At 41.8% G+C, this 27,679-nt stretch overlaps 2 protein-coding genes across 4 annotated transcripts in view; one reads left to right on the forward strand and one right to left on the reverse strand.

The window, feature by feature from the left end:
* The window catches only part of ANKRD27 (ankyrin repeat domain 27), a 228,778-nt gene extending 208,352 nt beyond the window's left edge, over window positions 1-20,426 (forward strand). For both annotated transcript variants that reach the window (XM_074839392.1, XM_074839393.1), the window contains exons 22-29: window positions 9,601-9,723; window positions 11,456-11,653; window positions 12,852-12,971; window positions 13,571-13,732; window positions 14,653-14,761; window positions 16,147-16,228; window positions 16,798-16,870; window positions 18,672-20,426. In XM_074839392.1, the coding sequence (XP_074695493.1) occupies window positions 9,601-9,723; window positions 11,456-11,653; window positions 12,852-12,971; window positions 13,571-13,732; window positions 14,653-14,761; window positions 16,147-16,228; window positions 16,798-16,870; window positions 18,672-18,947 (1,143 nt within the window). In that variant the 3' untranslated portion in view covers window positions 18,948-20,426. The remainder of the gene's footprint in view (window positions 1-9,600; window positions 9,724-11,455; window positions 11,654-12,851; window positions 12,972-13,570; window positions 13,733-14,652; window positions 14,762-16,146; window positions 16,229-16,797; window positions 16,871-18,671) is intronic.
* Window positions 20,427-21,985: 1,559 nt separating this feature from the next.
* Window positions 21,986-26,684, reverse strand: PDCD5 (programmed cell death 5). Of its 2 annotated transcripts, none has more exons than XM_074839394.1 (6): window positions 26,578-26,684; window positions 25,456-25,496; window positions 24,230-24,291; window positions 23,672-23,763; window positions 23,358-23,429; window positions 21,986-22,968 (listed from the first exon to the last, which is right to left on the reverse strand). In XM_074839394.1, exons 1-6 carry the CDS (start codon window positions 26,653-26,655, stop codon window positions 22,921-22,923), a joined length of 393 nt encoding a protein of 130 aa, XP_074695495.1. In that variant the 5' UTR covers window positions 26,656-26,684; the 3' UTR covers window positions 21,986-22,920. The 2 variants fall into 2 exon arrangements, with proteins under 2 accessions (XP_074695495.1, XP_074695496.1); XM_074839395.1 differs by lacking the exon at window positions 26,578-26,684 and adding an exon at window positions 25,997-26,456.
* Window positions 26,685-27,679: the final 995 nt, after the last annotated feature.

Below are 27,679 nucleotides of genomic sequence, written 5' to 3' on the forward strand. Positions count from 1 at the left end.
TAACCCTAACCCAAAACCTAACCCTATGCCCCAAACCGTAACCCTAACCCTACACCCTAACCCTAAACGCTAACCCAAACTCCAAACGCTAACCCTAACTCCTAACCCTAACCCTAACCCTAACCCTAACCCCGCCTAACCCCTAACCCTACTGCTAACGCTTAAACCGTAACCCTAACCCAAAACCTAACCGTATGCCCGAAACCGTAACCCTAACCCTACACCCTATGCCTAAACGCTAACCCTAACTCCTAACGCTAACCCTAACTCTTAACCCTAACCCTAACCCTAACCCCACTCTAACCCTAACCCCTAACCCTACCCCTACCACTTAAACGCTAACCCTAACCCAAAACCTAACCCTATGCCGCAAACCGTAACCCTAACACTACACCCTATGCCTAAACGCTAACCCTAACTCCTAACGCTAACCCTAACTCCTAACCCTAACCCTAACCCTAACCCCCCTCTAACCCTAACCCCGCACCCTACCCCTACCGCTTAAAACCTAACCCTAACCCAAAACCTAACCCTATGCCCCAAACCGTAACCCTAACCCTACACCCTAACCCTAAACGCTAACCCAAACTCCAAACGCTAACCCTAACTCCTAACCCTAACCCTAACCCTAACCCTAACCCCGCCTAACCCCTAACCCTACTGCTAACGCTTAAACCGTAACCCTAACCCAAAACCTAACCGTATGCCCGAAACCGTAACCCTAACCCTACACCCTATGCCTAAACGCTAACCCTAACTCCTAACGCTAACCCTAACTCTTAACCCTAACCCTAACCCTAACCCCACTCTAACCCTAACCCCTAACCCTACCCCTACCGCTTAAACGCTAACCCTAACCCAAAACCTAACCCTATGCCGCAAACCGTAACCCTAACACTACACCCTATGCCTAAACGCTAACCCAAACTCCAAACGCTAACCCTAACTCCTAACCCTAACCCTAACCCTAACCCTAACCCCGCCTAACCCCTAACCCTACTGTTAACGCTTAAACCGTAACCCTAACCCAAAACCTAACCGTATGCCCCAAACCGTAACCCTAACCCTACACCCGACGGCTAAAAGCTAACCCAAACTCCTAATGCTAACCCTAATTCCTAACCCTAACCCTAACCCTAACCCCCCTCTAACCCTAAGCCCTCACCCTACCCCTACCGCTTAAATCCTAACCCTAACCCAAAACCTAACCCTATGCCCCAAACCGTAACCCTAACCCTACACCCTAAGCCTAAACGCTAACCCTAACTCCTAACGCTAACCCTAACTCCTAACCCTAACCCTAACCCTAACTCCCCTCTAACCCTAACCCCTAACCCTACCCCTATCGCTTAAAACATAACCCTAACCCAAAACCTAAGCCTATGCCCCAAACCGTACCCCTAACCCTACACCCTAACCCTAAACGCTAACCCTAACTCCTAACGCTAACCCTAACTCCTAACCCTAACCCTAACCGTAACCCTAAGCCCGCCTAACCCATAATAATACCGGTAACGCTTAAAACCTAACCCTAACCCAAAACCTAACCCTATGCCCCAAACCGTAACCCTAACCCTACACCCTACGCCTAAACGCTAACCCTAACTCCTAACGCTAACCCTAACTCTTAACCCTAACCCTAACACTAACCCCACTCTAACCCTAACCATTAACCCTACCCCTACCGCTTAAAGCCTAACGCTAAACCAAATCCTAACCCTATGCCGCAAACCGTAACCCTAACACTACACCCTATGCCTAAACGCTAACCCTAACTCCTAACGCTAACCCTAACTCTTAACCCTAACCCTAACCCTAACCCCACTCTAACCCTAACCCCTAACCCTACCCCTACCGCTTAAACGCTAACCCTAACCCAAAACCTAACCCTATGCCCCAAACCGTAACCCTAACACTACACCCTATGCCTAAACGCTAACCCTAACTCCTAACGCTAACCCTAACTCCTAACCCTAACCCTAACCCTAACCCCCCTCTAACCCTAACCCCGCACCCTACCCCTACCGCTTAAAACCTAACCCTAACCCAAAACCTAACCCTATGCCCCAAACCGTAACCCTAACCCTACACCCTAAGCCTAAACGCTAACCCAAACTCCAAACGCTAACCCTAACTCCTAACCCTAACCCTAACCCTAACCCTAACCCCGCCTAACCCCTAACCCTACTGTTAACGCTTAAACCGTAACCCTAACCCAAAACCTAACCGTATGCCCCAAACCGTAACCCTAACCCTACACCCGACGGCTAAAAGCTAACCCAAACTCCTATTGCTAACCCTAATTCCTAACCCTAACCCTAACCCTAACCCCCCTCTAACCCTAAGCCCTCACCCTACCCCTACCGCTTAAATCCTAACCCTAACCCAAAACCTAACCCTATGCCCCAAACCGTAACCCTAACCCTACACCCTAAGCCTAAACGCTAACCCTAACTCCTAACGCTAACCCTAACTCCTAACCCTAACCCTAACCCTAACTCCCCTCTAACCCTAACCCCTAACCCTACCCCTATCGCTTAAAACCTAACCCTAACCCAAAACCTAACCCTATGCCCCAAACCGTAACCCTAACAGTACACCCTAACCCTAAACGCTAACCCTAACTCCTAACGCTAACCCTAACTCCTAACCCTAACCCTAACCGTAACCCTAAGCCCGCCTAACCCATAATAATACCGGTAACGCTTAAACCCTAACCCTAACCCAAAACCTAACCCTATGCCCCAAACCGTAACCCTTACCCTACACCCTACGCCTAAACGCTAACCCTAACTCCTAACGCTAACCCTAACTCTTAACCCTAACCCTAACACTAACCCCACTCTAACCCTAACCATTAACCCTACCCCTACCGCTTAAAGCCTAACGCTAAACCAAATCCTAACCCTATGCCGCAAACCGTAACCCTAACACTACACCCTATGCCTAAACGCTAACCCTAACTCCTAACGCTAACCCTAACTCCTAACCCTAACCCTAACCCTAACTCCCCTCTAACCCTAACCCCTCACCCTACCCCTACCGCTTAAACGCTAACCCAAACCCAAAACCTAAGCCTATGCCCCAAACCGTACCCCTAACCCTACACCCTAACCCTAAACGCTAACCCAAACTCCAAACGCTAACCCTAACTCCTAACCCTAACCCTAACCCTAACCCTAACCCCGCCTAACCCCTAACCCTACTGCTAACGCTTAAACCGTAACCCTAACCCAAAACCTAACCGTATGCCCGAAACCGTAACCCTAACCCTACACCCTATGCCTAAACGCTAACCCTAACTCCTAACGCTAACCCTAACACTTAACCCTAACCCTAACCCTAACCCCGCTCTAACCCTAACCCCTAACCCTACCCCTACCGCTTAAACGCTAACCCTAACTCAAAACCTAACCCTATGCCGCAAACCGTAACCCTAACACTACACCCTATGCCTAAACGCTAACCCTAACTCCTAACGCTAACCCTAACTCCTAACCCTAACCCTAACCCTAACCCCCCTCTAACCCTAACCCCGCACCCTACCCCTACCGCTTAAAACCTAACCCTAACCCAAAACCTAACCCTATGCCCCAAACCGTAACCCTAACCCTACACCCTAACCCTAAACGCTAACCCAAACTCCAAACGCTAACCCTAACTCCTAACCCTAACCCTAACCCTAACCCTAACCCCGCCTAACCCCTAACCCTACTGTTAACGCTTAAACCGTAACCCTAACCCAAAACCTAACCGTATGCCCCAAACCGTAACCCTAACCCTACACCCGACGGCTAAAAGCTAACCCAAACTCCTAATGCTAACCCTAATTCCTAACCCTAACCCTAACCCTAACCCCCCTCTAACCCTAAGCCCTCACCCTACCCCTACCGCTTAAATCCTAACCCTAACCCAAAACCTAACCCTATGCCCCAAACCGTAACCCTAACCCTACACCCTAAGCCTAAACGCTAACCCTAACTCCTAACGCTAACCCTAACTCCTAACCCTAACCCTAACCCTAACTCCCCTCTAACCCTAACCCCTAACCCTACCCCTATCGCTTAAAACATAACCCTAACCCAAAACCTAAGCCTATGCCCCAATCCGTAACCCTAACCCTACACCCTAACCCTAAACGCTAACCCTAACTCCTAACGCTAACCCTAACTCCTAACCCTAACCCTAACCGTAACCCTAAGCCCGCCTAACCCATAATAATACCGGTAACGCTTAAACCCTAACCCTAACCCAAAACCTAACCCTATGCCCCAAACCGTAACCCTAACCCTACACCCTACGCCTAAACGCTAACCCTAACTCCTAACGCTAACCCTAACTCTTAACCCTATCCCTAACACTAACCCCACTCTAACCCTAACCATTAACCCTACCCCTACCGCTTAAAGCCTAACGCTAAACCAAATCCTAACCCTATGCCGCAAACCGTAACCCTAACACTACACCCTATGCCTAAACGCTAACCCTAACTCCTAACGCTAACCCTAACTCTTAACCCTAACCCTAACCCTAACCCCACTCTAACCCTAACCCCTAACCCTACCCCTACCGCTTAAACGCTAACCCTAACCCAAAACCTAACCCTATGCCCCAAACCGTAACCCTAACACTACACCCTATGCCTAAACGCTAATCCTAACTCCTAACGCTAACCCTAACTCCTAACCCTAACCCTAACCCTAACCCCCCTCTAACCCTAACCCCGCACCCTACCCCTACCGCTTAAAACCTAACCCTAACCCAAAACCTAACCCTATGCCCCAAACCGTAACCCTAACCCTACACCCTAAGCCTAAACGCTAACCCAAACTCCAAACGCTAACCCTAACTCCTAACCCTAACCCTAACCCTAACCCTAACCCCGACTAACCCCTAACCCTACTGCTAACGCTTAAACCGTAACCCTAACCCAAAACCTAACCCTATGCCCCAAACCGTAACCCTAACCCTACACCCTAAGCCTAAACGCTAACCCTAACTCCTAACGCTAACCCTAACTCCTAACCCTAACCCTAACCCTAACTCCCCTCTAACCCTAACCCCTAACCCTACCCCTATCGCTTAAAACCTAACCCTAACCCAAAACCTAACCCTATGCCCCAAACCGTAACCCTAACAGTACACCCTAACCCTAAACGCTAACCCTAACTCCTAACGCTAACCCTAACTCCTAACCCTAACCCTAACCGTAACCCTAAGCCCGCCTAACCCATAATAATACCGGTAACGCTTAAACCCTAACCCTAACCCAAAACCTAACCCTATGCCCCAAACCGTAACCCTAACCCTACACCCTACGCCTAAACGCTAACCCTAACTCCTAACGCCAACCCTAACTCTTAACCCTAACCCTAACACTAACCCCACTCTAACCCTAACCATTAACCCTACCCCTACCGCTTAAAGCCTAACGCTAAACCAAATCCTAACCCTATGCCGCAAACCGTAACCCTAACACTACACCCTATGCCTAAACGCTAACCCTAACTCCTAACGCTAACCCTAACTCCTAACCCTAACCCTAACCCTAACTCCCCTCTAACCCTAACCCCTCACCCTACCCCTACTGCTTAAACGCTAACCCAAACCCAAAACCTAACCCTATGCCCCAAACCGTAACCCTAACCCTACACCCTAACCCTAAACGCTAACCCTAACTCCTAACGCTAACCCTAACTCCTAACCCTAACCCTAACCCTAACCCTAACCCCGCCTAACCCCTAACCCTACTGCTAACGCTTAAACCGTAACCCTAACCCAAAACCTAACCGTATGCCCGAAACCGTAACCCTAACCCTACACCCTATGCCTAAACGCTAACCCTAACTCCTAACGCTAACCCTAACTCTTAACCCTAACCCTAACCCCACTCTAACCCTAACCCCTAACCCTACCCCTACCGCTTAAACGCTAACCCTAACCCAAAACCTAACCCTATGCCCCAAACCGTAACCCTAACACTACACCCTACGCCTAAACGCTAACCCTAACTCCTAACCCAAACTCTAACTCCTAACCCTAACCCTAACCCTAACCCTAACCCCCCTCTAACCCTAACCCCTCAACCTACCCCTACCGCTTAAATCCTAACCCTAACCCAAAACCTAATCCCATGCCCCAAACCGTAACCCTAACACTACACCCTAACCCTAAACGCTAACTCTAACTCCTAACCCTAACCCTAACCCTAACCCTAACCCTAACCGTAACCCTAACACTACACCCTAACACTAAACCCTAACCCTAACCCTAACCCTAACCCTAACCCTAACCCTAACCCTAACCCTAAACCCTAACCCTAACCCTAACCCTAACTCCTCTCTAACCCTAACCCCTCACCCTACCCCTGCTGCTTAAAACCTAACCCTAACCCAAAACCTAACCCTATGCCCCAAACCGTAACCCTAACCCTACACCCTAACCCTAAACGCTAACCCTAACTGCTAACGCTAACCCTAACGCCTAACCCTAACCCTAACCCTAACCCTAACCCCGCCTAACCCCTAACCCTACTGCTAACGCTTAAAGCGTAACCCTAACCAAAAACCTAACCCTATGCCCCAAACCATAACCCTAACCCTACACCCTACGCCTAAACGCTAACCCTAACTGCTAACGCTAACCCTAACTCCTAACCCTAACCCTAACCCCCCCCAACCCTAACCCCTCACCCTACCCCTACCGCTTAAACGCTAACCCTAACCCAAAACCTAACCCTATGCCCCAAAACGTAACCCTAACCCTAAACCCTATGCCTAAACACTAACCCTTACTCCTAATACTAACCCTAATTCCTAACCCTAACGCTAACCCTAACCCTAACCCTAACCCCCCTCTAACCCTAACCCCTAACCCTACCACTACCGCTTAAACGCTAACCCTAACCCAAAACCTAAGCCTATGCCCCAAACCGTAACAATAACCCTACACCCTACGCCTAAACGCTAACCCTAACTGCTAACGCTAACCCTAACTCCTAACCCTAACCCTAACCCTAACCCTAACCCTAACCCCGCCTAACCCCTAACCCTACCGCTAACGCTTAAACCCTAACCCTAACCCAAAACCTAACCCTATGCCCCGAACCGTAACCCTAACCCTACACCCTACGCCTAAACGCTAACCCTAACTCCTAACGCTAACCCTAACTCCTAACCCTAGCCCTAACCCTAACCCCCCTCTAACCCTAACGCCTCACCCTACCCCTACTGCTTAAAATCTAACCCTAACCCAAAACCTAACCCTATGCCCCAAACCGTAACCCTAACCCTACAGCCTAACCCTAAACGCTAACCCTAACTCCTAACACTAACCCTAACTCCTAACTCTAACGCTAACCCTAACCGCACCTAACCCCTAATCCTACCGCTAACGATTAAACGCTAACCCTAACACAAAACCTAACCCTATGCCCCAAACCGTAACCGTAACCCTACACCCTACGCCTAAACGCTAACCCTAACTCCTAACGCTAACCCTAACTCCTAACCCTAACCCTAACCCTAACCCCCCTCTAACCCTAAACCCTAACCCTACCCCTACCGCTTAAACCCTAACCCTAAACCAAAACCTAACCATATGCCCCAAACCGTAATCCTAACCCTACACCCTACCCCTAAACGCTAACCCTAACTCCTAACGCTAACGCTAACTCCTAACCCTAACCCTAACCCTAACCCCCCTCTAACCCTAACCCCTAACCCTACCCCTACCGCTTAAACCCTAACCCTAACCCAAAACCTAACCCTATGCCCCAAACCGTAACCCTAACCCTACACCCTACGCCTAAATGCTAACCCTAACTCCTAACCCTAACCCTAACCGTAACCCCTCCTAACCTCTAACCCTACCGCTAACGCTTAAACCCTAACCCTAACCCAAAACCTAACCCTACACCGTACGCCTAAACGCTAACCCTAACTCCTAACGCTAACCCTAACTCCTAATCCTAACCCTAACCCTAAAACCCCTCTAACCCTAAACCCTAACCCTACCCCTACCGCTTAAACCCTAACCCTAACCCAAAACCTAACCCTATGCCCCTAACCGTAACCCTAACCCTACACCCTACGCCTAAACGCTAACCCTAACTCCTAACGCTAACCCTAACTCCTAACCCTAACCCTAACCCCCCTCTAACCCTAACCCCTCTAACCCTACCCCTACCGCTTAAAATCTAACCCTAACCCAAAACCTAACCCTATGCCCCAAACCGTAACCCTAACCCTACACCCTACGCCTAAACGCTAACCCTAACTCCTAACCCTAACCCTAACCCTAACCCCCCTCTAACCCTAAACCCTAACCCTACCCCTACCGCTTAAACCCTAACCCTAACCCAAAACCTAACCCTATGCCCCAAACCGTAACCCTAACCCTACACCCTACGCCTAAACACTAACCCTAACTCCTAACCCTAACCCTAACCCTAACCCCGCCTAACCCCTAACCCTACCGCTAACGCTTAAACCCTAACCCTAACCCAAATCCTAACCCTACACCGTACGCCTAAACGCTAACCCTAACTCCTAACGCTAACCCTAACTCGTAACCCTAACCCTAACCCTAACCCCCCTCTAACCCTAACCCCTCACCCTACCCCTACCGCTTAAACCCTAACCCTAACCCAAAACCTAACCCTATGCCCCAAACCGTAACCCTAACCCTGCACTCTAACCCCAAACGCTAACCCTAACTCCTAACTCTAACCCTAATTCCTATCCCTAACCGTAACTCCTAACCCCTCCTAACCCGAACCCCTAACCCATACCCTAATGCTTAAACCCTAACCCTAACGCTAAACCTAAGCCTATGCCCCTAACCGTAACCCTAACCCTTAACCGTAACCCTAACCTCCCAACCCTAACCCCTAACCCTAAACTCTAATCCTAAATCCTAACCCTAACCCTAACTCCTAACCCTAGCCCTAACCCCCCAAACCCTTACCCTAGCCCTATCCGTGACCCTTAAACCCTAACCCTTAACGCCTACCCTATCTCCTAACCCTAACCCCCCAACCGTAATCCTAACCCCTACCCCTATGCCTCATCCTTAAACCCTAACCTGAACCGTAATGGCCTCTCCCTCAAAAAGGAGGCATTGCACATTGAGGAAAAAGTGCAAATGTAAAACTCCTGGGAAGTAACAGACCTAAGAAAATCAGTGCCCCTGCAAAGTTTTGGATACCAGTTAAATGTTATCATCCTTGTTGCTTCTTACGTTCGTTAAGGCAAAAGATGAAATAAAATTTGCATTGATATGTGCTGGCACAGATCATCTGAGCTGAAAGGATTTGGAGGGTTTGAGAATAAGAGAACACTGAAATCTTGATTAGACAGCAGGAAGTCGTTTATAATTTACTGCACTGCTATGCTTGGTAAAATTTCTAGATGCTTTGTCAACAATAACATTTGATTTTTTAATTTGGCCTCTGGGCAGCTGATGCCAGGAGGTAGCTATATAGTCTCCCTGAGATATTCACAAGTGTATGTTTGTGAAATCTTACTTGTCTACATATGCAAATTTATTAGAACATGGAACCTTTGGACTCTATAAAGGAGAACTTGCTTTCTCTGCCAGGTACGTTATCTCTTGGAATGGATGGAAGAAGACTTAGAAGATGAGGATGACACAGCCAGTACATCAAAACCAGAATTCTGCCATCCATTATGCCAGTGCTCAAAATGTGGGCCAGCACAAAAGGTTGGAATATTCATTCTGTAAAAAGAATAATTTATATTCTTGTAATGTGACTTTTAGCCCTAGGGAAGTAGCATTCATATTTCCCAAGACCTCTGTATTTCTGTCTAAAAAGCAGTTGAATATATACAGATCTTAACAGAGTTCATCTGGTGTTATGAAATTGTTCTCTTTTTAATTGAACTGTAGAAAATTTTGGATACAGGAACAGTGTTCAAAGATTTGCCCAATATCTAATGGAGTGAAAAAACTTTGCAGTTTGCTTTTAGAGGATGTGGACTGCTGTCATTAAGGTTTGGACAACTTTGAATAAAAGGACAAATCTTTAAGCTTCAGTTTGTCCTGGTTCTCTTTTATAGCTTATGTTGCTAACTGTCACAGAGTATCAGTGATTAAACCACAACATCTACTTATCTGTTAGTAATCAGGTTAGCAAGGAATACCTGCTAATCCTATATAATCAATGTAATGCTGATAAAGTTTTTAATTGCATGATACCTTTCATACAATCTATATCTAAAACCTCTTCAGAGATACAATATAATTGCAAGGACTTCTTTTCCCCTTATTTATCACGACTGTAGAGGAGAGTCAGGCTTTACAATACACTTTTTTCCAAAAATTTAAATAAAGAATGATCCCAGCTTCTTGGAAATAGAAAACCAATTACTTGCCTTTCAGGAAGAGCATGTATTACTACGTCTGAATGTATACATAACTGGATAAGTCATTGCAAAACAAACCAAAGTATAAATTTTCAGTGTATTGGCTACTTTGAGGTAACAGTATCCATATCACTTAACTGAGAAAATGTAAGATGGCTTAACTTCTTCTAAAATCCTTTTGTGCAGGCTAAGAGTATGCTAGTTGTTCTAAAATGCTTCACATTTACGCCACGTTTTATTCTCTGGTAACATGTGTCCATGTACCTTCAGTACAGAGATCATGTGCTAAAGATGCCAGAGCCTGAGACATAAAGTTCATTTTGTTGATAACAGGGGAAGGAATGGCATTTGCTGTGGAATTTACTTGCCTACTGAATGAAAAGTAGAAGGAGCTTTTTAACTAGTCTTAACCACTGTATTAGGGTAGGCACACATTTAAAAGCACACTGAGGATAGGCAGAATGAAAGATTGTCTACGACTGTAAATCTTAGGCACCTACAGTTTGTGAGAGGAGTAAAAAAGGATCTTCTATACTGTACTGCTGTGTAAGCTGTCTTCCAGGGAGTTTCCTTATTTTGACTCCCTATGGGAGTCTGTTCTCTGGGCCAGTGTTACTTCCACATGAATAAAATTGATTTTAGTTTTTATCTTTACTACCTGAAGCTTCATGTAGCAGTAAAATAGGTGTGTAGTGTCTGTCTCTAAGAGCATAAATGTCTGTATAAATGGAAGTAACTCATAATATTAACACTTACTGTCCATATGTATGAGCATCCTAACAGCTATATTCATCTCAACATGTGCTGCTTTAGCCTCTTTTAAGCATCATGAATACTTTGCCTGGAATTTCTCTATATGAAGCTATCATGGTGGAAGAAAAGTATTGTTCTGTTGAAAAATACTACCAAGCTGCTCTGGTTTACGAACTCTGTCTCTGAAGGTCTCAAATTAGGCTTTGTAGCAGAAGTTCTTGAAATGTCCATATACTGAGCAGGTATTTGTCTGCATTTTTGTCAACAGAAAGTAGCATGATTAATTATACAGTTTTGTTGTGTATTTTCTTCAACAGAAATTTGCAAGGATCTCTGCTAATGGACTTGGAGTAAACGTTTCAAACCGAGATGGTTTTACACCATTGCATATGGCTGCACTGCATGGACACTCTGAGCTTGTCTCTCTCTTGTTGCAACATGGAGCAAGTATCAGTGCCAAGAATGCAAAACATGCAGTTCCTCTTCATCTAGCCTGCCAGAAAGGTCACTTCCAGGTAACTGAGCCTCTTCATAAATGCAAGCTATTTAACACTTAACCACCAACAAAAAGCTGTTTTGTGAACTTATCAACAAATTATCAACAAGACTAAACCAGTAACAGTGAAAATTAGTTTGGTGACTCTGTTTTTTCTTTTAGTCTCTAAAATCTCCAGATGAAAAGGGGATCTTTCAACTGAAACAGTTTCAGTAGGCACCTTTTCCTTTTTAAATGACCTGAAATAATGGTTTAATGAAAGTGCTGCAAATATCTACTGTCATACACTGAACACTTTAAAAATAGCTTGTGCAGCTGAATGTTCCTATGTATTTTCTGTCTGTACCTTCTGTTCAAGGAGGTTGTGTGTACATCTGTTGATGCAGTGGACTTGGTATCTTCAATAGGCACAATATTAAATATTTACTTTACTTTCAGCTCATTTAAGTAGATTATGAGCCAAATGGAGCTCTGAGGGTAGCAGATAACCTCATTCCTCACTACAAGTCAGGGAAGCATAAGCAGTGAAGGAGAAGCATGAGCTAGTGACAGGAGGTTGTTAATACAGGAAGGAGAGTAAATGAGAGAGGAAAAACAACAATCATGAAAGAACAGGTGCAGAAACGCAAATGGGAATATGCAGAAAAGTGGAAAACTAGGGTTTTAAGAATAAGGAGCTGAGGACTGCAAGAGGAAAAAAAAATTGAGAGAATTGTGAAGATGGTGGGGAGACAAAGCACTAGGGAAGCAAGAAGAAAACTAGAATACAGCTCAAACTTGTAGCTTAATGAAGGTTAGTTCATGCGGTGTATATATACAACATAACTCCTTCCAAGTGTTCTGATGAGTTTGAAAAGGGTGAAAGGATACTGTTGCTGTGATGGTTTGTTTTTGATGTTTTGTTAAGTTACCGATTATGTGTTTTTCACATACCTCAAGTTTTATTTTCTGTCCTTTCTTTCAGTTGCTTAATTTTTTTTTTAAAAAGTGTGTGGTAAAATATGACAATTAGTATGATAGGAACAGATACTTGTGGTTATCATCTGTTCATCTGTTTCGCAAAGATGAGACTTGTTTTCTCCATCCTTTTTTCTTCCATCTGTTTTTCATTCTAGATTTCAAAAAAAAATGTTTAAAAACAAAAGGAGGGGGGCTTTCACTGCATGATTATGGTTAGCTGGTATCTTAAATTTAAAAGTTGTTACTTCTTTCAATAGGTGGTAAAGTGTCTGATGGATTACAATGCTAAACAAAATAAAAAGGATATATATGGAAATACTCCTTTAATTTATGCATGCTTGAATGGTCAGTATGAAACTACTGCCTTGTTGTTACAGGTAGGATCTCTGAAAACAGAATGTTCAGAATAGTGTTTCTTATGTGATATATGTACTTACCCAGTACTCGGGATCAGTATTTTTAGTTACACATTTCTCTGTCAAAACTACTCAGGGAAAAAATAAAAGTATTTGTTATCTCACTCCTTTCGATCCCTTCCTTTCATGGTGCTTTATTAGATAAATATTACTTTACTATCATACAGCTAACTGTTTTTATGAAACGTTTTTGTGGCAAGTGTTATGTTTTCCTGCTTATGATTCTATCCCGTAGAGTTTTTTGTGGTTTTGTGATTTGTTTTTTTTTTTTTTAATATGTCTTAAACTTGGAATATGTAGTAGATACATGCAAAAATGAAATGAGCTGATCCATGAAATTGTGGCTTTGAGAAAGGAGGAAATAATATGATCAGGTGGCTTATTGTTGAACTGGTGATTGCTAGCATATGCTTTCTGCATTTGTATACAGCTACAAGGTTTCTGTTGCATTGTTCTCATTCATACATTGAAAAGAAAAGGAGAGAAATACAGATAGTAATGTGCTATCTCCATTTCATGCTACTCTGTCTTTATAACTTCAATTTCATCTTGCTGTCCAGCATGGAGCTTCTGTTAACCTTTCTAATGCCAAAGGAAATACAGCACTGCACGAGGCCGTGATAGGAAAGAACGAAGCCCTGGTAGACTTGCTACTTCAGAATGGTGCAATGACGCACATAAGGAATGAAAGGAACTGTACCCCTGCAGACTGTGCTGAGCCGGTGAGTGCAGAAAGCTCAGTTCTGACATGAGATTTTCCTAACGTTCCATATGCATAATATAGGAATGAAAACAAATATAAATATTTGTCACAACAGTATTAGCAAAGACTTTTGTATTTAGCAATTACGCATGATATAAAGACTAAAATGCCTGTTTATTGGACAACGTACAATATGATACCTGTAATATATGAAACCTGTTGCATTTCTAAAGTTATTCTAGACAAAAAGGATGAGTCTAGAAAGAGTGAAAGCACATATGTGAATGAAAATGACGTTAAAATCTATGCTAGTAATGGCAGAGAGCAGAACAAATACTGAATGTAGGAAAATGAACACCATTCACTAATCGGTTACACTGCTAGCAATCTTCGTTGTTCCACCCACCATCTTTTGCCCTTCATGCCTTTTGATACCTTTTATCTTGTAATTTATAACTCTGACCTTCCCCTGTATTCATAGCAATAACATAGTATGTAATATTAAATTATAAAGAATTATTCTTTAAATGATTTGATGCATATCTTTGTGCGCTTAAATAACCACTGAGATGTAGCATAATGAGAGCAAAATTCTGTGGTGAGTCAATTTTAGTATGTGTATTACCATTTAAACTGAAATTAGCTTAACCATAAATAATTATTAAAATAATTAATTATTAAAAATAAATAATTATTAAAATAATAGGTCCAGACTACAAAATCATAACTCCGGTACAGTGTAACTTGTGGAACGCTGATTTTGTCCCTACTCAAAATTATACAATTTAAAGTTTGTATTTATAATGAGGTATTTTTGTGTGTGTTACATTCATTTGGCAGCAATTAATTAACACACTCTGCATAGACTAGAATCCTAAATTGTACTGATGTTTTTCTTTTTCTTTAATAATGCTGAAAATGGAAACTTTTAAAATTAAGAATTCAAATATCATTAAGTTGCTGGAAACAGCACCAAGCTATGTACCTACATCAGCAGAGAGAGAAAAGGAGTGTGAGCAGCATGCTTCTATCAAGATAAGAAAAAAAGGTACATGTCATATTTCCACTGGTATGAGTAAAAAGGGATTTAGGAATTAATGTGCAACTATGTCAAATATTTTATATAATTGATTTACATATAATTAAAGAACAGTCAACTATTTTGTATATTTATTACTGGTAACACCTAAAATACTGTAACTAAATGCAGAAGACTTTGTATTATATTCATGACTGCTGCAAACTCAGTTTTCACTTTTTTGGTGTGTGTGTATGAATTTTACATACAAAAGCATTTAAAGTTAAAAAACATGCCACATTTGAGATTATATAATTAACGAGGTAATAAATGTCCATTTCAGTGCAAAGTAAAACAGATTAATTTAAATCACCTCTAGTTGTCATTTACATTGCCCTAAAACAGGTCAGGGAGTGACTCTTCCATTAGTAATTGTCTCTCATATTATGGGACAGAAATAAGAGCTACAGAGGTAACTGTCTAAACCATTAAGCACAGTTTGCAAAAGAATGACTTCCAGTAAATGGCAGCATATAGCACAGTGTAAGCAAATATGTTGAGACACATGGTACGGTTTGACAATACAGCTGATGTAATGGCTTATTGCCTCTTAAAAGAGATGGTGTTACTCACCATCCGTCCATCCTCACCTCTTCTCTGCTGCCCTCAGCTTCTGGTCTTGCTTATCCACTACTTTCCTTATGTTGGCTCAGAAGTTTTTCAGATTTATTTTCAGGCTGATACAGTTCACTAACGTGGGGCAAGGGGTGTCACAAGTTCTGTGCCGAGCTAGACAATCAGCACAGGGAAGGACCTTCTGCCACCAGAATTGTGGAGAGTAGACAGTGAGGCTGCACAAGCAGGGATTAGGAAAGATGAGGAGTGGTAGTGTGCCCATTTCAGCATCCATGAGTTTGTTAGATGAGTTTTAGTTAGGCTTTTCAGAATACCTCTTGCCTGCTTTCCTAGGAAAGACTGTAAATGTTTCATTAATACAAAACCAAAATTAGTAACAGTATGCTGATGCCCAAGATTGATATAGTTCTTTCAAATATTATGAGAATAGTTCTAAAAGGACAATAGAAGACATGAGTAAGTAATATTAACAAACAGGTGGTATAGCATCTGTATGTTAATTAATTCAGGTTTGTAAAAATTGGAATTCAGTCCAGAATTATATGGTCTCTTCAGAAGCTTTAGTCATGCTCGTCTGATGAAGAATGCTTACTCCTGTAACTTAAAATGCTTTAAAATTTCCAAAGATAAATTGCAGCTTTGATTCAAGTTATTACTATTATAGTTTTACTGTAAAATCTAATGTCACTAGATACCACTTTTCATTCAGAACTGTGTTTTTTTAATTCTTAAGTGTGACTCAGTTGTAATTTTAGCTGCCTGTTCTTTTAAACCCCTAGTGAATTCGAAGCCATGTGAGAAAGCCGATGATCCCATAAGCAGACAACTTCAACTGGTCCAATCAATTAACAGATTTAACAAGTAAGCATAGAAGCTTCCTCAGAAGTATGTTTATTGTTTCCCATAAGCGAACAAGAAATACAACTGTTAATAAAGCCCAAAAGTGGGTCAAACATTGTTAGACATCACATATGACTAATTTGACAGTAGATGTTAATCCTCCGAGGCATGCACATCCACATCACCAGACAGATGTTCTAGGCATGACATACTCATTGGTGAACAGCAGTGACGTGCTGTGCAGCGGGACTGAAAAGGTGGTCAGTGCAGGAGTACTTGCAAACGTATTTAAAATTGTTTTTGCGCTAATATTTGGTGTACCATAAATTAATAATTTCAGAGCTAGACTGCTTTAAAAATATTATCTTAGTGCTTCACTCAGTGGTTGGGTTTTGCCTATGATCTTTTAAATGTTAATGTATACTCTGTGATAAAATATGGGAAATACTAGTAGGCTGTCGTTTTGAGGTGGGGGTGTCAGACAGTGGCCTTTCTGTGTTGAGATAGTGCCACCATGTGGATTCTCTGTGGCCAAGACTTTTGTGGAAAGACTGACGTAGTTAAATTTAATTTCTTTAAAATATTTTTAGAGCAAAACATTTACGGAGAACAATAACGAGAGATAAAAGTGTCCCTAATTTTGACTATCAGTTAATACATCAGGTAAGTGGAAATACTTGCTTGAATTATTTGTATAATATAGCAAATCTGTCTGCTATTAATATAGATACATATTACAGGAAAGTTTCTTTACTAGTGGTGGTTGATGAATCCCAAAATTCTGACCTGTTTGCTAAATTGCTAATGTTTCATCATTGCTCAAACTTCAGTGGTGCTTCTATAGCACCTCTTAAACATCTTACTCTTACTTTTAAACACCACAAGCCTCTTATTGCAGGCTTCATCTCTGTCTTGTTTTCTGTGTCATGTCTAGTAAAATCTAGGTTATACCAAGGCTTAAAAAACTCTACAGCTCATGAGAGCTGTAGCCAAGCAGAGATACTATATACAAGAGAGAAATTTTTCAGTAGGTTAAAATTAGGGTTTGCATGATAAGTCTTCTTGTAGGAGGAGATTGTTTGCACCGGTGATAGCAAACTGCATGTTGCATTGTCAGCTGTGACACAAATATATGTAATCAATTCATCTATGGTTGGGGGTACTGTGGTACCCTACACCAATGTGACCCTTGGATGCTGCCCTCCAGCCAGAGCATGTGGTCCCTCTTCCTCCTGTACACTGGCTTTGACTCTCATTGGACCTTCTGCTGAGCCATTTCAGCATACTAAATCAAGAGGAGAAACTAACCTATTCAAAAGAAAACAGTTTTCTACCGGGTTAGCTGCCCATTATTAGATTGACATAGTATTGAAAATGCAGACTCTGCCGCTCATCTCCATCTAGAAAATGGAGTACTGTTCTATTTCATAGAGCCCTTATGAGGGGGCATTTGCAAAGACCCTTGAGAATGCCAAATTAATTCTATACAACTATAATATTTTATTAATTCTTTCTAGTGTTAATTATAATATCCCACTATTTAACTAAGTGTGGTATTTATATTTTGTCATTGTGGCTCGCTGAAGGCAGTATGTCATGCAAGTACAGCAGGTGTCAAAAAACTAATACGTGACCGTGATATATAGCACTTTAACCGTGTGCGACTGTCGCGGCTTTGTGAAGTCATACAGCTCTAAATTGTTAGCGGGTATAAGCTCCATCTGAAATTTTTTCAAGGTTGTTGCCATTATTCCAGTAAAAGGGTATCGTAATTAATTTCTGCCTTTAGTTCTTATCTTAGAAAGGCTGTCATTAGCAGGCTTAGATTCTCTTTTTTCTCTTAAGTTATTTTAACGTTTGCAGAGTGGCCAGTAATTAAGGAGAGCCACACACTCTGAAATGGAAAAAATCAGGAGCAGATGTGGAAATTGAAGATAATAATAGTTGGAGTGACCAAAAAGTCTTTAAGGGAGGTGGGGAGGGCAGGGATGTCTTCCCTGACAGGCAAGATCTGGAAGCAGGGAGTTTTGCCTTTGCCTTCAGCAGTGCCTGGTTGAGCCTGTCTGTATTACTACTTACACATTTCTTAATGGTAAAAGAAATGGCTGTTAATTTCAAGTACCTTGAGACTTGCATTACAAAAGGTGTTTGGAAGAGTTAGGATGATACTGGGCTAGTGCAGTGAAAATAAGTTTTGGAATGCCTTCGTTATCTTTTCAGTTTGTAACTGATGTATGTGTAGCTCAGGGCAGGTTGGCCTCATCTTGTTTTCTCATATATAGACTGAATATAATTACTGTCCTACAAAGTATGCTATTTTTAATCCTTGGCTGTGTTCTCAGTATAAAGAATAGCATGAAATTAATGTGATAATTATATTCAAGAAACAGTATATTTATTTTACTTCTTTCTAATGAAGAAAGTAGACAATGCTTTTAACACACCATTTTTTCTATCCTCACAGTTAGCTATTAAAAGCTTTGATAAAACCAAGTTAAAATCTGTTGAAACGCTGGACCAGAGCAAAGTTAAGATTTTTGACACAGGATGCAGTGGTGAGTTTGTGAACCATGATGACATGATAGAAGTTCCTCACAGGAGTAAATTAATGCACCGAAGACACACTGTTAATGTGCCACTTTCAGCAGAGAATGTCAGTGATAATAGTTTATCCAGCCCTAGAGATCCAAATATTTCACAATCCAGAGACTGCTGTCACGACTTGCTTTCAAAACATTGACAGGGAAGCCTGAATTCGATGTCAAAAGCTGAGGAACTAGCTGGTGTTAATTTCAATAACCCTTCACTGTACATCAAAGAACTGGATGACGCTTGCAAGCTTGCCTTCAAAACAGAATACAAGGATGACTCTTCAGCAGAAACAGAATGTTCCTAGCACTTTGGAAGACTGAATCCTCTGCTTATGTTGGAGGTAACTACACAGCCAGATCATTACTGATCTCAACAAACGGGGATGTACTGAGACGCAGACAGCAAAATTACTTTCCTATTCTACTTAGCACTTACTAAAAAATTATATGTAACAGTAAACCAAATGAAACCCTGTATTGTATTTTTCAGCTACCCACTTTGTTTTTAAATGTCTTTGAATTTTTGCATTTTCAGTTTTTAACACTACATTGGATAAGTATATATAAATATATATATTTATATATATAAAGATATATTGGATATCAAGGTATTTATTGCCAGAGGTAATTGAAATGTCTATTTTTATTGTAATATTACAAACCATTATAGTATATATTTCTGTATCTTTCAGTAGCTGGGAAAACAATAGTCCATAACATCTGCAACGCTGCATTAGAAATTTATACATGCTATTAATGTGAACGGATGCAATCCTTGCCAATTTCTTTGCAATGCTCCCCTGTATTGCATCTGTAAGATCAAGTTCTTACACAGGAGACAAGATACTGGGGAAAAAGTAGAAAGCCCTTGACAAAGCTAAACTTTGGAGTCACTGTTCACAGCCTAATCAAAAAAAAAAAAAAAAAAAGGTAGACGCAAGCATTTATAAGGACACAGAAAATTGTTGGGTTTTTTTTTGTTTCTTCCTCTAAAGCAAGTCATACAAAAACACACAAATATTCATGATTCTGAACTGGGGCAACATCTGCAGACAAAACTGCTTAGGAGCCTGCTCTGGAGTGCTCTCTAAAAAGGTGAAATTCCAATTATGAAAGGTACTGCTTGCATCAGTAAGCATTTGTTGGAATAGGCCAAATATTACTCCATTCCTGGAGGTGATCACTGAAGAATCGAAAGCTCACTATGTATCTATGTAACTATGAGATGGCTGCTTAGATTTGAACTTCATTTTCTACTGTTTTGGTTATCGTAGGAGAACATGTAAATAGCACAAGCCAGGTTTCTATGTGCAGTATTTTTTTTCTTGGCTCATCACATCCAGCTTGCATTTTATTTCATAAACTATTTGTATGAATAATTGTTTCTTTTAACTGTGGTATTAGTAAACTGCCTGGCAAAGTACAAAGCTGGAGGACATACTGGTGATTTTTTCAAATAACTTTTTAATCTAAGAGGTAAAATGTGCAGTAAGTGCACGTATGGACAGTTGGAGATGAGGGTCGTGTTTATTTTTCTGATAATTTATGAGTTCCTCTGATTTTCTAATGTGCCTTGGATTTGTGCCAAATGATGGAAAGAAAAAGCTAGTAAAATAACTTGAAAATGGTGTTTTGAGTGCTTTTTTCAAAGCATTACGTCTTTTATGCAGGTTTCCTTGCTTTGTTTTTGAAGGCATTCGAAGGCTTCATCTTGTGTCTATGTGCAAATTGAGGGATCTGTTGGAATTTACCCTCGAGTTCAGTATGACCTTCTTCCCTCCTGCATTCATGGATTACTATTATTAGGTTGTGTGGTTTTGGATTTAAGACAATATAGAACTGTACTGAAACTGAACATTTGCACTTAACTTCCTTCTCTAGCTCTACATTCCCATTAAAAAAAAAAAAAAAAAGTAGGATTGATGTTCAGGTATTACAAGCCAAAAGACCAAGAGGAGATACGAACTACTTTTTTTCATCTTGTGATACTATAAAGATGACCTAGAGTAAGTCGCTTACACTTAACCTGTAGCAAAAATAACATAGATATTACTTACAAAGTTTAAGATACAAGTAAATATTCATGGATCTGATTTCCAAACTACATAGTGAGAATTTTGCTTATGTTTTAATTATACTATGCATTTAACTAAATGATTCTTGTCTTAAGGCTGCCTGACAATATGGATGACAAAAATCAGTTTATTAGTTTATTGATACGGGTAATACTATGCTACAGAGTGTAAGTACAGAATATCCTGCTGTAACTACAGAACATGAGTTAGCACAATGACACTAAGTTCAGTGTCAACTCTTTTTTATTCATCCTTAATCATAGCATGGTTGAATAGCTTTGGAAACAAGTTTTCAGATAGCTTAGTAAATACCTTTAAAAATGGTTAGAGATAAATATCAGAGGATGTGAGCTCTGAGTTAGATCCTTTTTTTCTATTAAAATCAAATTTTGAATACAACAGTCTATGGAAAACAACTTGTTCAATACTGTTATATTTTAAGCATAAAGTATTTTGTTCCATTCTAGGCAAGCAATGACACAGCTGCCACACTCCCAAGTTTCAGCCTTGGTATCAACGGTTACATAATTACTGGTTAATTCTACTCTTAAAATTTAAGAATTGGCCAAGCATTAAAGTAGCACTTGCCTGTGAAAAACTTGCCCCCCACACTCTAAATGAAATATAAAATTTGCAAGAAAAAAAACCATAGTAGCTTACTCAGGTGACTAAATGCAGACTCGGTGCAGAGCATGTTACTGTACAGTCCAGTTTAATCTCCAAAAGGTTGTAAGTTAAAATAAATCCAAAGCATTACTTCACATTTGGACAACTGAGAATCTGGAACAGCCATTTTGGAAGAACAGCAAGGCAATAAAACTTAGATAAATTTAGGAATGGGAAGCATGGATGCTTAGGATATAGCTGTAGCCCTAATGGGAAAACTTTTAAACCATCTATCACCACACCTTGTCTTGAAACTCTTCACACTGGTAAAGGGTCATTAGTCTAAAGAAATTCAGCATACACCCACAATATTACTGAAGTGAAGGAATTCTAGTTACAAACATAGACAGGCAAAATGCCCAGTCTAGTCCACATGAAACCAAAATAACAACTGTTTAAATACTTTTTAATCACATTCACACAAGATGAAAAACACCCACTAGTGCTCACTTGAAACAATTTTATTCTGTTCCAAAAAACACTGCAGTTCGGATCATACATGTTCCTGTTAAATTATGTCAGAAAAGGGTTTTGTGGTAGAGTGTTTATCGGGATGTTACAGTATTTATCCTACTTACTTCCATAACCATATTTTTTGAATAAACATATAGCACAAGTTCAGATTTAATTTATGCATGCAGAAGTTGCGAAAGTTTAGGAAAACAGTATTTTTTTTCAAGGTAAGAAACACTCCAGCCATTTGATAAAAATGGAGGTAGTTTTAAGAATATATGATACCAAGTGTCTGAACAGTGCTGTATTACACAGTTAACTTGCTTTGAGATAGCTTGATGATTTCACAGGGGAATGGTTCAATTGTATGCTGGTTACAATTTCTTTACACAGACTGCCCGATATGAAGTCTTCCAATTGGAACACTACTTTGATACCTTTACTTTGTTTTGTAAGATTTCAGTAAGGACTTGACAGCCAGTGGGCTGCTGGATAGGCTTCCTTCAGGGGCTCAGGAAATCTCATTTCTAACGCTTCTGTGATTTAGAGCCCAGAGGTGAGTCTTTACACTCCTAGAGTGACTGCTCCCAGCTTTACACTGAGCTCCTCTTCATGTTATGGTATCTCCAATAGCAGCAAGTTAAGCGTGTGCCGTTGCTGAAAGCATAGCTTACACACTAAGGGGCAACAAAATGTTCATGCTAATGAAGCAGTGGGGAACCCCACACTGCTCAGGCCTCTCATACTACAAAAATTTTAGTTATAAAATCCCCTTCTCAGATTTATTTTACAAGACAAGTTCATTTGTTGGCCTTTTTATAATAAAAAAAAAAGAAGCGTAAACATTTTCAGATCTTGCATTCTGCCTGACAACAAGCATGTTGCCTTTCTCCAGGCCTTTTGTTTGGCAGACAGTCTTACAGTAGTATTAATAATCATCCTCTTCGTCAGAATCCAATACTTTTCTTCTGTTGAACTAAAATGAGATACATGATGTGAAAACAGAAGGGTCATAGCAAATCCTTTCAAACTCCACTCATTTGACAATGAATACGTCACATGGGAGCAGAACGGGAGCAGAACAGGAGCAGAACGTTCACCCCATCACCTGCCCACCCCCCCGCCAGGCCCCTGCTGGCATACTGGTAGAGGACAGGCCCAGGGCAGAGCCGCCTCCCGACAGAACGCTGACATCCCAGTGCCTGGAGCGACTGCTGTGGTTCAGTCCCAGCACTTACCACTGTAGGCAAGAGAGGTGCTAAATACGAAGTTAAGTTCTACCCTGAACTGAAATGGTCCAATACACACAAGGTTTCTGCTCTATTTTATAACAAATTAAAATTACATTTAGGAAATAAAGCTCACCTTTACTGTTGTTTTCTTTTCTGTTTGCTGACTCACTTTTTCAAGTATTTCTATCAAACCTTGTTCCGATACCTAGGAAAGCAAAAGAAAAGCCATATAAACACATTCTGAGAGATGCTTAGTATCAAACAACTGAATCACATTTTCCCTTCTCAGAAAAGGTGTTTGATGTAATTATATAGTCATATTTAGAAGCTCTCAGTTGCGTTTTTCAGTTTTTTAATGTACAGATATAAAAAACATACCATCTTTTTAGAGTGAATTAGGCCTGAAAATGAATATATGCAACAAAAAATTAGAAAAATGTAACTCACCTTTCCAGCTAGCTGTCCAAATCTTGCCATCTGTATAAGATAATTCTCTACTGCCTTTGCTTTGTCTGGTTTCACAAGTGCTAAATTGCTTACTGCAACAAAAACAGGCTCTGTTCATTTTGTTTTAAAACATACCCAAATACTTTCACTAGTAACTAAAAAGTGACAAATATCCCTATGAAACAGTCCTCTTCATGCCAGGGTCATGAAATAAATTGAAAAAGGCATTTTCATTTATGTAAAACAAAGATACAAGGTAGTTATATTTCTTAATTTTAAATACTTGTTCCTAACTAGATTAACTAATGTTGACTCTCACTACAATTCCTACTTATTAATTAAAACCCATTTTTTAACTAATATCATTCAGATGCCAGTTAATCCCTTCCCCTCCAATCATTGATATCACCAACTGAAAAGCTGTAATAGTTTTATCTTTCCATCAACAACAGTATTTTTCTAGTCTGGCCTCTATACAAGCACATATGTGCTTGATTTGAGCTGCACTGGAGTACACTAGTTAAGAACTTTTTATTAGAAAGTTACTTGGATACTTACATCTTGCACGAGCTGCTTGATCAAGAACTTGAGCTAAAATAGTATTTCTTATCTCTGCTTCCCTATAATGAAAAATTAACACACATTAGAAGTGGGATTCCAAATACCTAAAATAATATACACAAAACAGCAAACTACAGAATACTTTCAATACATTTAAGTGACTTCTTGAGGTCCCTTCAAACTTTACATTTACATGATTTCTTGTATAGCATCTTCTGTCACGGGTAGCTCTATATGTGTTGTAACTCTAAAGTTACATGGCTGACATCTTTCAAGAAATCGAGATGGAGTTTACTATTTACACCTTCTTACTGTTTATTATTACATCTTAAAGACAAAAGCCATGCTATGCACTGGAAAGATTCTGCATTCAGTTCCATGTGGAATTTCACCAAAGGCAGTGTATGGTAGAGCAGGCATAAGGAAGAGTCCATGCAATTGCAAAACAGAACCAAACCTCATTGTTTATTTAGAATTTTTCAGTAAGTCTTCATATACTTACAATATTTGCAAAACTGGAATTTTAGTTTATACATTTCAGTTAATACAAACTTTGTGTGCAAAGTCTAGCTTATCTTTAAACACTTATTTTCAATTTTCCACTTAGTGCAAATACTAAACATTGTTTCCACGCTAAGCTCTGGCACAAATAATTTTGTTTCACATTTTTAACTGCAACAGATGTCCCAGAAAAATCAAATCAACTAGGAAAACATGTTCCCATTGGACCAACAGAGCCAAACCCAAACTCATCACTCAGACAAAACTCCAGTTTGGGAAGAGTTCTGCCAGCCTTCAAGATTTTCTTATGACCAACTCTTACCAATCCTGAAAAGCCAAGGTTTCTGAGTTCCGGAAGCAGATGACAGTGGGAGTCATGCTGCTTGCCCAAAACATCCTATTATATCACTAAGGGTCATAACAGCTCCCAGCTGAGTCCAAAGTGAAAATGAGCTGCTACTGCTGTTCTCCTCCACACCCTCCCACCCCATCAGGGTTCAGACTGCCTGACAGCTCTGTTGTAGATCATCCAATATAGTCGTGGCCTGGGAGCCACACTTGGATCAATCAGATTTTAGCTCTCCTTCAGCTTCTTTCCTGGTGGTTTTTACAACAACAAAAAAAATTCAGGTGGGTATTCCAAAGGAATTAAATACTCAAAAAAAAAAAAAGCTTCAAAATTATTAGATGGAAGACCACAAGCCAATAGTTCTCATTTATACCTCTGTTTTGCTTCCTGTTGCGATGGATCACCGGAAGGATCCTAAAGAATGGGAACAGAATAAATATGATCATCCAAAAACATTCCACACAGGGCAGTAAATTTAAATATTCCAGCAGAGTCAACATAAGCTAAACCCGCCTGACCATGGATGAGATCCTGCAAATAAGAATCTGCTACCCTAGCAAATAAATCTGCCATTCTCTGCTTTCCCCACAAAGCAGTAACACAGTCTAGCGTGATGTCTAGTGCTACTGGATCTATCCACAGATTGTTGTAGGTTTGGACATTAAAAGGCCTTGCTGTTAGGTTTAAGATAATAAACTTTCCTAAAGCCCAGAAAACAGACAAAAGCATTTTAAACCCACTAAAGTAAGCTAAGGACAAATGAAATTCCATGTAACACTTCGTATTTATCAACACAGAAAAAAACCACAATCCCAGCATGGTATTTTGGGACTAATACTGGCAACTGAGATGACTATGCAGAAGCAAGTAACAAAACAAAGAGGAAAAAACTGAATTTTATGTTGAATCTGCACCTCAAATTTTCTAGGTAACATTTCAAAGTGTGAAAGCAGAATACGAAACCACACGGAGACAGGAAACATGGCCAATCATCAGTATAGAAGCTCCCTTCACAGCAACAATGGAGCAGACTGATGCACTTCAGCTCTGAAACAGCAATGGCTGAAAAGACTGATGATGGTTATCCCTAAGATTGTGAGTGGCACGGAAAATGGGGGAGGGACAGCTTATGTGCTGAACCTTCCAAGGCGGCAGCCAAGGCAGGTAGCAGGAGACAGGCCAAAAGCGCCCTGAAGGCGGCGGCTGCTCATGCGGCAGGAGAGGAGGTGGCCGGGGTGGCCCCGCCGGGGCCTGCCCCGCTACCCCCCGCCAGTCACTGAAGCTGCAGTCGGCGACATTTCCAGCCAAAGCAGCGGGCACGGCCGGGATGCTTCCCCCTGCGGCCTCGAGACGAAACCCTTATTCAAGAGAGGCCTCCTCGCGGCGTACCCCCGCCGCTCCCGCGAGGCTCGCGCGAGCGCCCGCCTCCCCCCCAGCCCGGCGGCAGGGAGCGGGGGCACTGCCGGGGCGGCGGCGGGGCGTCCCCGCGCCTTACCCCGTGCTTGGCCTGCAGCTTGGCCTGCAGCTCGGCCAGCCGCTGCTGCCGCAGCGCCTCCAGCTCCTCGTCCGCCATGGCTGAGGGGCGGCCGCGCAGCCGCAGCACCCGCGCCGAACTGCGCCTGCGCCGCCACGCCAGGCGCTACCAATCCACCCCCGAGCGCGCTGCCGAGCGCGGGGCGGGGCTTCTCTGAGGCCTGGCCTGGCCTGGCCTGGCCTCGCCTCAGGATGGCGCCGCCGCCGCCTGCTCGCCCGGTGGGAACGCCGGCGGCTATTAGTCCTCCCCCTCAGCCTCTCTCTCTGCAGTAGTTCATAGTGTTGCTCAAACTTCTGTTCCGTCAGCTTGCCTGTTCTTTGTCATTTTCAGGTCTGCTGGGTTGGTGAGCCCACGTGCGGTTTCATTTCTCTAGCACAGTGGTTGTAGCTGTAGCCATAGTAAGTCTGTGAAGAGAAAAGTGTGGGAAATTATAGTCCCTTTTTTGAGAGCTGGTGATACAAGGAGCCCAAATCAGGCTAGGTCAGGCCTGCTAGTTTTCTGGCTCCGTTCCCATGAGGATGCAGTGCAGAATGAGTGTGTTACGGCAGGTAAGCTGCTACTGGGCTGATAGAAACAGCATTGGTTTGGTGCCTCTGTTTGTCTGGGTCATTATAGGCTACGTTATTGTAGCCACAGACCTTTGATTGATCCCACTTTGGCTGTGTTTTCTATAGGTCTGATTTCCTTAAAATGAGGAGGGGAGAGGGGCAGGATGTGGTTAAGCTTCTCACATGTGCAACATTGAGTGATATTTCCCCAAGCTCTGTTCAGCTGTGACTCCCCCCAAAATAGCTTGCAGTGACCACTGCTTCCAAGTTCAATCCAGAGTTGGCAATTGGGACTAAGAGAAGCATATTATGATACAGCTTCCTGCCCCTCAGCTATGAGGTCTGGCCCTGTCTCTAGAATCTAGGAGTGTGAAAAGCTGATAAAAGGTACTGGCCTTGATCAGACTTGGTACAAAGTCACTCTAATATCAATTCAAAGCAACTATTGTTGACACGCTCACTTGATAGCTTCAGTCATGCTAAATGAGTAACTTTAACATCTCAAATTTCAGCTT

The sequence above is a fragment of the Strix aluco genome, chromosome 14 (genome assembly GCF_031877795.1).
Source record: "Strix aluco isolate bStrAlu1 chromosome 14, bStrAlu1.hap1, whole genome shotgun sequence".
NCBI lineage: Eukaryota > Metazoa > Chordata > Aves > Strigiformes > Strigidae > Strix > Strix aluco.

What these genes read in the sequence shown, in the direction of transcription:
- PDCD5 (XM_074839394.1), bottom strand. Translation starts at nt 26,655, where the DNA reads ATGGCGGACGAGGAGCTGGAGGCGCTGCGGCAGCAGCGGCTGGCCGAG. An exon ending in TCAAGCAGCTCGTGCAAGAT is followed by an intron (nt 23,764 to 24,229) that starts GTAAGTATCCAA and finishes TTTTTGTTGCAG; the next exon opens with TAAGCAATTTAGCACTTGTG. An exon ending in TTGGACAGCTAGCTGGAAAG is followed by an intron (nt 23,430 to 23,671) that starts GTGAGTTACATT and finishes TTGCTTTCCTAG; the next exon opens with GTATCGGAACAAGGTTTGAT.